This window comes from Cuculus canorus, chromosome 5 (assembly GCF_017976375.1).
Source record: "Cuculus canorus isolate bCucCan1 chromosome 5, bCucCan1.pri, whole genome shotgun sequence".
Classification (NCBI taxonomy): Eukaryota; Metazoa; Chordata; class Aves; order Cuculiformes; family Cuculidae; genus Cuculus; species Cuculus canorus.
The window spans coordinates 40559318-40568874 of record NC_071405.1 but is presented as its reverse complement, the minus strand read 5'-3'; the positions used below and the strand labels follow the sequence as shown (position 1 = coordinate 40568874).

General features: G+C 46.4%; 1 protein-coding gene across 1 annotated transcript; it reads left to right on the top strand.

The window, feature by feature from the left end:
* Positions 1 to 787: 787 nt before the first annotated feature.
* Positions 788 to 2844, top strand: LOC104068888 (serum amyloid A protein). The gene is made up of 4 exons (XM_009571826.2): positions 788 to 939; positions 1271 to 1403; positions 2066 to 2204; positions 2642 to 2844. Exons 2-4 carry the CDS (start codon positions 1298 to 1300, stop codon positions 2781 to 2783), a joined length of 387 nt encoding a protein of 128 aa, XP_009570121.1. The 5' UTR covers positions 788 to 939; positions 1271 to 1297; the 3' UTR covers positions 2784 to 2844.
* The last annotated feature ends 6713 nt before the right edge of the window (positions 2845 to 9557 follow it).

The following is a 9557-nucleotide window of genomic DNA, read 5'->3' as shown; positions in this document are numbered from 1 at the left end:
AGTCAGCTTGAACGCAGTGTTCTAGGTCCCTGGGCAAAATGGCACATGAGTTAGTAAGCCTGTACCCCAAGTTAGAGGAATAATTTTCCAGTCTTTCTTTTATTTTATCTAAATCAATAGAAAGGGTTTCTTGCAGCCAACAAAGAAGGCACTTGAGCTAATATGAACTGTAAGGGTGTAAGTGATCACTAGGATGTGAACAGAATTGCAGTAAAACACAGTGGAAGTCCTTTGAGGGGGATCTGTGAGAGCAAGCAAAGGTAGGGCAAACCATGCAGGCTTTCCTTCTGGTGGCATGTGTGCCATCTTAAAACATTATCAGCAGAGATGCAGGTATATGTGGTTTGCTTTGCAATGCACTTAAGAGCAACACTTCACATTCTCCACTCCATCAACTCTGAGATCCAGCTTGTCATCCCAGCATACGTGAGAATTTCATCTAGTTCCTGTAGCCATTCTGATAATGCAGCTGGCCGTTCTTTATGCACAGGCACAGACCTAGCCTTGTGCTTCAACACACAGTGCAGGTGATCAGGCACCTTCTTCTCCAAGCTCTATCCAGCACAGGAGCCAAACAAAAGTGTTACCCTTAAGCCAACCGTAACACTTCAAGCACACAGAACACTCCTGTCAGTCTTCAAGGAAGTTTCTCTGCCTGCTTGTTGTGAGGAGCAAACAGTCCTGTGGAAGGCTGAAGTTCCACATACTTTCTAAAAAATTGCATTAACAGGAGCCATGACCTTTGATTAAGGACAAGGACAGGTTTACCGTAAGGATTCTGTGCTGGAAATGGAGTCAGCAGTGGTAGGGGATTCCCAGCCACAGGCATCCTTTCCAATTTCCTCTTTTGAGGGGTTTGAATTGCTTATAAATACTCTCTCTGAGTTTGAGAGCACACAAGACAAGCTCCATCTCTTTTAGCTTCACCTTTCTGTGGTGGTGAGTGACATTCTGAATTGGGAGGAATACACGGTGGTTGTAGCTGGTATTTGGGAACAGGACTAATGCTTTAGCATGTGGGGGCTTCTCCATACTCATGATAGGAGCAGTGGGGCATGCTAAAATGCAAGTTTCTCATATCCATCTGCCTCTGCTGTGGAGTCTGAACTGATCTTGCACTTGCACAGAGGGCATAGTCCATGTTGGGGGGGGGAAGCATGTGCCTGGGCCTGCCATCAGCACTGGGGTAGCTGCCTGGGCAGCTATGGGGTGATGGATGCAATGTCAGCAGTCTCAAAGGTGCTCCAGAACTGCTTTGTTTGTCTTACAGCTCTGTGTCAGGCTTAGGCCAGGAACCATGAGGCTCTGTGTCTGCCTTGTGTTGCTCTCCTCTATTCTATGTGCAAGTGCTGACTTGTCAGCAATACCCCGAGCTGGACGATTTGCTGTGGATGCAGCAGGAGGTAAGCGCAGTTGCCATAGGCCTTTCTCTCAGGAACCCCTTCCCAGGCACAGCTTACAGGCAATCAATGGACACAGTCCTCAGAGCAGGGAGGTCTGCAGCTCCGCATTAGACACCCTGCTGGTTTCTGCTGCTGAAGAGTGTGGTGATTGAAGGCACAGACTCTGTTCGGGGTCAAAACCAAAATCCCTTTATTATGCATAAACAAGGCTTTATATACCCTTATCTGCCTTGTCAGCTAGTTACCCCAGTGATTTTCCACTTCTAAAAGTCCCACAGTTACAGGGATTCAACATAACTCTACTTGCTGCAAGTTTATCTTTTATCTAGCAACCAAGAAGTCCCAAAAGTCTCATAGCTCAGCTCCATGTTTTTTCTCCCACCTAACTGTCTCACAGTTTCTCGCTTAATGGTCCCACGGTTTCCTGCCAACAATTGCAAGGACATCGGCTGTACTGTCCTGCACACACACAGTGGTGGAATCTTCCATGCCCGCAAAAGGCATGGAAGCATGCAAGCATGCCTTGATGCAAAGGCTGATGTGGAGAAGTGCCTCGCTGTGTTACTGCTTCTTGGGCCTTTCAGCTCCTGGCTGAAACAATAATTAACTGTTTCTGGGATAAATCTTTAAAGTCACATCACCTGTTTCTCTGCTTTCTTCAGGGGCGTGGGATATGCTCAGAGCATACTGGGACATGCGTGAGGCAAATTATAAAAATGCTGACAAATATTTCCATGCTCGTGGGAATTATGATGCTGCCCAAAGAGGACCTGGCGGTGCCTGGGCAGCCAAAGTGATCAGGTAATGGAACACATTTGACTTGTTAACAGTGAGTTACTAGGGATCCCGGCATTCCATTTGAAGTTGGTTTTGTCTTGTAGTTATCTTTTGGCCTAGAAAGTCAGTGGAGGGGAGGGGAAGCAGTTGATGTCCAAACAGCCTGTCTCTATAGGAATGGTGCCTCTCCTCTCACATCAGCATGAGCCCTTCTTCTCATCCTCCCGAGAAGGCAGGGTCCTCACCTCTGCATGGCTGGTGATAAGGCACTCTCTTTCCTTGCTGTTTTTTTTCCTTACGGGTTGTGGGTTCCACTGCAGTTCTCAGGCAAGGACCAAGCCTGTGCTTGCATCTCATCTTGAGAAGTCCTGTGGAAAAGCTAGTTTTAGATGAGTGGGGAAATCAACACAAAGTGGAGTTAAATGCTGGTTGGTTCAGGCAGCCTTTTTCCTTCCTGCTAGTGATGCCCGGGAAAAATGGCAAAGCGACGTGAGTGGCAGAGGTGCTGAAGACACCCGAGCTGACCAAGAGGCGAATGAGTGGGGCCGCAATGGTGGGGATCCCAACCGCTACCGACCTAAGGGCCTTCCCAGCAAATATTAATACTTCTCACCTGTTACACCCCTTCTGCACATCTGAATAAAGACATTATCCTGAAAACTGCTCCCCACAGTGCTCGTTTTCTTTCTGGGCTGGGGATCTGAACTCACAGCGCTGGCTTTGAGGGAGGTGAGGTATGGGGGTCCACAGTGGGCTGGGGACCCCTGCTTACTGCACCCGGAAGGAGATCATGGGGCGGGAAGTGGGCAGACAATATAGGACCGTGCACCAAAGTAGTACCATCCATTCACAGATTGTTTATGTATAAACTAATCCAATCATGCAGAGACGCGTGTGTTAATAAAGGGTATAAGAGGCGCGTGTCAGATCAAGCGCGCGCCGCCCAGCCATGTAACTTCAATGAAGAAACGCTGCCACATCACCGCGTCGTGTCTCAACAGCGACATCTGGTGACCCGACGTGATATAGCTAGCGATCTTCTGAGAGTTTACATTTGGGGGTTCCCCGAGGTCGCACAGCCACTAAAAAAGAGTTTTCTGCAAGAATAGCCAAGAGGAGCGGCGAGAGAAGCTGCTAAAAGAGTTTTCGGCAAGAATAGGCAAGAGGAGCGGCGAGAGAAGCTGCTTAATTCCGGATCCGGGACTTTTAAGAAGACACTGAGCTTCTTGCAGGTGAGCTGCTGGGGAAAAAGATGGGAGCCTCACTAACAAAAAAGGAGGAAATGATTATAAGCATGTGGAAGCAAATACTAGAAAAGAAGGGGGTAAAGCTAGAGGAATTAATGTTGCAAAAGATGCTTTTATGGAGCAAGAGACAGGGTTATACTCCAGATATAATAACATCATTTGCTGTTTCGAATTGGAAAGAAATAGGGGACAGGCTGTTTGATAGCGCTTCACACGGAGACAAAGAGTCAGTATCTTTGTTAACCACATGGGGCCTTTTGTTTAATACTTTGAAAGACTTTAAAAAACAGAGGGATCGCGCACAGCAAGATCTTTCACCCCTTGCCTCCCGAGATGAGCCTCCATCTGCTGAGGATCTGTTAATGGAGCAAGAGGAATTTTCTATATTAACTGCCGACCCAGACTCTGCATCTCTATCTGAGTTTCAACACCTAAATTCAAGAAATCCGGTAACGAGCCCAAAGTATAAACCATCTCGGTTAGCGCGAAAAAGTTTCCTTGTTGATGAGTCAGATGATGAAACAGACTCGGATTGTCCGATATATAAACAAAGCCGACGGTGGGTTAACCCCGTAATGCCGTCTGCCCCTCCATTGCCCCCTGAAGAGCAAGAGGCACCCGAAGCGTACAATCCACTGGTACACCCGCCTTTACCAGGTGAGCCGGGTGATCGGGACAATCCCGTGGCAGGGGGGGGCGCTGAGGTGGCTGCTTCAAAAAACAGAAAGATCGAGGCTAATGCCGAGCCAGCCTCTGGGGGTTCCTCCGGTAAACCTCAAACCCCTCAGGCGTGGGGTTCACCCTCGGCACAGGTTGGTGTGAGACCGTATGATCCCTGTTTATTTTGGCAAAAGGTAAAACAACGGGCTATGCTAGAAGGACTTCGGGCATTGTCCGAGGCGATAACTACACCTCTAAAAGAACGTGACCTGAGTCCTGTGACAGCTATGGCATTCCCGGTGGTCCAGGGGGATCCAGGACAGGGAATTATGGATGAGCACAGACCATACACCTGGAAAGTAATACAGGAACTTCAAAAAAACTGTTACACAGTATGGTCCCAGCTCCCCTGCAACAATGCAATTGCTTCGATTATTAACTATGGAAGAAATGACACCATATGACTTTACCCAAATTGCACAAATTATGTTTCAGCCTGTTCAGTGCACAGTTTTTCAAAATATTTGGACTCAAAGGGCAGAAGCACAGGCAATATGGAACCTGCAGCTCCCTGAGTCAGATCCCCGATATGGGAACGGTGCAGATGTTTTAACAGGAACTGGGCAGTTTAGTAATCCGAAGCATCAAGCTCAGTGGCACCCTTCAGTGCTTGAACAGGTGAAAGCAGTAGGGCTTGAAGCACTGATGAGAACAGCCGAGATCACTGAACTGAAGGATAAATATACAACAATTAGACAGGGAGTTCGAGAGCCATTTTTACAATTTGTAAAGAGACTGCGGGCTGCTGTAGAATGCGAAGTTTTTGATGACTATGTCAAAACACTGTTGATCACACAACTGGCACGAGATAATGCTAATGCAGATTGTCAAAAAATAATATGTGCCTTGCCAGGTGAACCGACTCTTGAAACAATGATCATGGCTTGTGCCCAGATGGGGTCGGCTGACCAAAAAATGGCTGCTCTTGCTGCTGCTATGGCAGCCATGGGAACATCTGACAAAGGATGTTGTAAATGTAACCAGACTAGACATCTCAAAACTGCCTGTTCAAATAGACAAAAAAAGAATAATGGCACTGCTAGATCAGCGATCACATCAGCTGTTAGCAGGTGTCTCAGGTGTGGGAAAGCTGGACACTTTGCTAAGCAATGCCAGTCCAAATATCACATAAATGGAGAGTTGCTACAGCCGGGAAACAGGAGACAGAGAGCGGGGGGGCATGCCCATACACAAATACCTGTGCCCATGAAGAACGCTTGGTCTCCTGCAATGAGGCCCCAGGCCTTTGCGACCCCCTATCAGGAAAAAACAGCAGAGCAGCAGGGATGGATGTATCCACCGCCCACACAGTAACTATTAATACACAGGGAGTACACAAGGTCCCTCTGAAAGCGTGGGGGCCCATCGGTTATGGACTCAGTGCCTTACTTATCGGACGTTCCAGTGCTATCTTACAAAACATTCTAGTTCATGTGGGAGTAATTGACAAGGATTTTACAGGACAGATTTGTGCAATGGTTCTACTATCACCCCCCCGTTACAATACAAGAGGGAACTCGCATTGCGCAATTGGTGCCTTTTAAAAGCAGTGTTCTTAAAACAGAGCAAGTCATCCGTGGAGATGGGGGATTTGGATCCACTGGACCACCTCAAATTTGTTGGTCACAACCTCTCTCAGACACAAGAACACAAATGAAATGTATCCTTGTTATGAACACTGCTTTTCCACATTCCATTCAAATATCTGGACTGCTTGACACAGGGGCTGACGTTACTATCATTGCTCGAAGGGACTGGCCTGATTCCTGGCCCATGGTACCTGCAACTTCAGGAGTAATTGGACTAGGAGGTATGGCTACTAGTCTCATTGCAGCAAAACCTGTAACTATCACGAACCCTGAAGGGCAAAATGCCACTGTACGACCTTATATTACTCCAGCCCCCCTAAACCTCTGGGGAAGAGACTGTTTGGGACAATGGGGAGTCCGTATAACAATGGATTTTCCATAGGGGTCACTATCCTGCAAGACACTAAAAAACCCACTTTAAGGTTGTGATGGCTTATGGATAAGCCAGTGTGGGTGGATCAGTGGCCCCTTAACAAAGAGAAACTCAGAGCCCTGCACACATTAGTGGTAGAACAGTTAGCTGCAGGCCATATTGAAGAGTCACACAGTCCTTGCAACACACCGGTTTTTGTGATCAAAAAGAAATCAGGAAAATGGCGATTATTACATGACCTGCGAAAAATCAGTGAAGTGCTTGCAACCATGGGGGCACTACAGCTGGGACTACCTTCCCCAACAATGATTCCAATGCAATGGGACATATTGGTCATGGACTTCAAAGATTGTTTCTTTACAATTCCTTTAGATGAAAATGATGTTGAAAAATTTGCTTTTACAGTTCCTTCGACTAATCATGCAGAACCCACAAAAAGATATCATTGGAAGATTTTACCCCAAGGGATGAAAAATTCACCTACCATCTGTCAATGGTTTGTAGCCCAGGCACTGAGTGTTGTGCGGCAGAAATATCCTGAATGCTATTGCTATCATTATATGGATGACATCTTATTGACTGCTGCAATGTCAGAACAATTAGGAGAATTGGAAAGGGACGCTAGACAAATGCTGGAATGTTGTGGCCTGGTCATTGCCCCTGAAAAGGTACAACGTGTTCAACCGTGGTTGTATTTGGGCATGAAAGTGCTGGCCAAAACAGTCCAACCTCAGGCAATTGAGATAGTAACTGAAATCAAGACTTTAAATGATGTTCAAAAAATAGTTGGAATTATAAATTGGCTGAGACCCTATTTGGGCCTTACATCATCACAAATACAACGCCTAGCTGATCTGTTAAAAGGGGACACAGATATTGCAGCACTCAGGATTCTAAATAAGGAAGCCAGAAATGTTCTGACACTTGTAGAGCAAGCCATTCAGGAAAACGATGTCTGGCACATTGACCTGACTGTAATTGTGCAGGCATTGGTCTTTGTGGAAGGCACAATGCCCTATGCTGCACTCGTGCAGTGGGATCAGGGGTGGGAAGACCCCCTCCATGTATTGGAGTGGATCTTCTTACCATTTCAAACAAAAAAGGCTGCTCCAGGATTATATGAGCTGTTAGCTCAACTCATTATAAAAATTCGAACACGATGTGTGGAACTATTGGCACGAGATCTGGAATGTATTGTTATTCCTCTACAACTTCAATATTTTGAATGATGTCTTGACAATAGTTCTACACTTCAAGCTGCACTACTCAATTTTACAGGCCAGATATCGTATCATTTTCCTTCCCATCCACTTTGTAAACTGGGAACTAAAATCTCTATCGCACAGAAATTGTTAAGCCAAACAGCACCTGTTGATGGACCCACAGTTTTCACAGATGGGTCTGGGAAAACAGAATAAGCTGCTGTTACATGGTTTGATGGACAAAATTGGCAACATTTAATTGAGCATCAACAAGGCTTCCCACAAGTGGTGGAATTACGAGCAGTCACATTGGCATTTCAACAGTTCCCACAAGCCATAAATGTGGTAGCTGACTCTGCTTATGTTGCAGGCCTAGTGCAGAGATTGGATAAAACAGTTCTTGGACAAGTGACAAACCACCTGTTGTTTGGAGTTATGAAGCTCTTGTGAGAAACCATACAAAAACGCAGCCTACCCTATTATATTCTACACATAAAAAGCCTTCTGACTTACCTGGTTTTATAGCAGAAGGAAATGCCCGGGCTGACCAATTAGTATCTGCGGTAGCATTAGGACCAGTACCAAACATGCAACAAGCAATTGCTTCTCATCAATTTTTTCACCAGGGTCACAGAGCACTCAAGAGACAGTTTCAACTTTCTACTACTGAAGCTCGATCTATCATTGCCTCATGTCCTGATTGTCAAGGACAACATTTTCCAACAGTTTATGGAGTAAATCCTAGAGGCTTACAGGCCCTACAAATTTGGCAAACTGATATAACTCATATTACGGAATTTGGCCGACAAAAGTATGTACATGTATCTATTAATACCTTTTCTTCTGTTATTACTGCTACTGCACATACTGGAGAAACAGCAAAAGATGCACTGGCAAAAAGCCTTCGCCACCTGTGGTGTTCCTCGACAAATTAAAACTGACAATGGTCCCGCTTATGTTTCTGGGCGAGTGAAAGCATTTTTACAGTCTTGGGGTGTCAGCCATGCTACAGGTATTCCTCACTCCCCCACTAGTCAGGCACTTGTAGAACGTGCCCATAGTACACTTAAGTGCCTTTTACAAAAACAAAAGGCGGGAATGTCTGGGGAATCACCTGAAGCAAGGCTGAACAAGGTGATGTGTGTATTAAATTTCTTGACTATCAATGAGGAACATCAGAATCCCCCAATGATTCGACATTTTGAATCTTTGAAGTCTACCACAGCTATCTGTGATGGAGTGAAGGCTCAAGTGAAGGACCTTCAAAGTGGTCAGGCCCATGCAAGCTATTAATTTGGGGTCGAGGGTATGCTTGTGTTTCCACAGATGAAGGACCTCGGTGGTACCCTGCTCGTTGTGTTCACCCTGCTGTGGATAAGCCACGGAGGCCACATGTGGAGAATTAAACAGCCCGAGATGAGTGTGATGGATAGCCCTTGCTAACATCAAAGAACTGCCGTAACAACTGGAGTATAAATCATATACCAGAACCACAAGTTAGTTTTTAGGATCAGTAGAAATAGAGTATAAGTCATGTACTGGAACCACGAGTTAGAGCTGTTAGGATCAGTAGAAATGGAGTATAAGTCAATGCTTGTACCCTTCTCAAATGCACCTAAGATATTACTCAGCACGGTCAAATGTTGATGCTGCTTTACTTGCCTGTTTCAAGAGTGGGTATGTTTGTAGTTGTGCTGTCAATGTTGCCCTGCATTGTGTGTCTGCTGCGAAGGGCCCCGCAGCAGCCGACACAGGCAATCTTTAACGGACAATTTTCTTTAGCACAAATACAAAAAGGGGGAATTGTGGGGGTCCAGAGCAGGCTAGGGACCCCTGCTTACTGCACCCGGAAGGAGATCATGGGACGGGAAGTGGGCAGACAATATAGGACCATGCACGAAAGTAGTACCATCCATTCACAGATTGTTTATGTATAAGCTAATCCAATCATGAGGAGACGCGTGTGTTAATAAAGGGTATAAGAGGCGCATGTCAGATCAACTGCGCGCCGGCCAGCCATGTAACTTCAATAAAGAAACTTGCTTCCACATCACCATGTTGTGTCTCAACAGCGACAGTGAGGCATTCCCACGGGGCAATGTCAGGGCACTATCAGCACTGCCCAGGGGTAGGGGGTCTCCTTGGTGTCTCTGGGAGCACAGGAGCTGTTTCCCACCATGGGGCAGGGGGCCGGTACTGTGGTGCTGTGGCTGCTGGGTGCTGCGGGCAGCACCAGCTTCCCAGCA

Bases quoted from the DNA above. Each gene is read 5' to 3' on its own strand.
- LOC104068888 (XM_009571826.2), top strand. From the start codon at position 1,298: ATGAGGCTCTGTGTCTGCCTTGTGTTGCTCTCCTCTATTCTATGTGCA. The intron at 1,404-2,065 runs GTAAGCGCAGTT...TGCTTTCTTCAG, and splicing joins TGCTGTGGATGCAGCAGGAG to GGGCGTGGGATATGCTCAGA. The intron at 2,205-2,641 runs GTAATGGAACAC...CCTTCCTGCTAG, and splicing joins TGGGCAGCCAAAGTGATCAG to TGATGCCCGGGAAAAATGGC.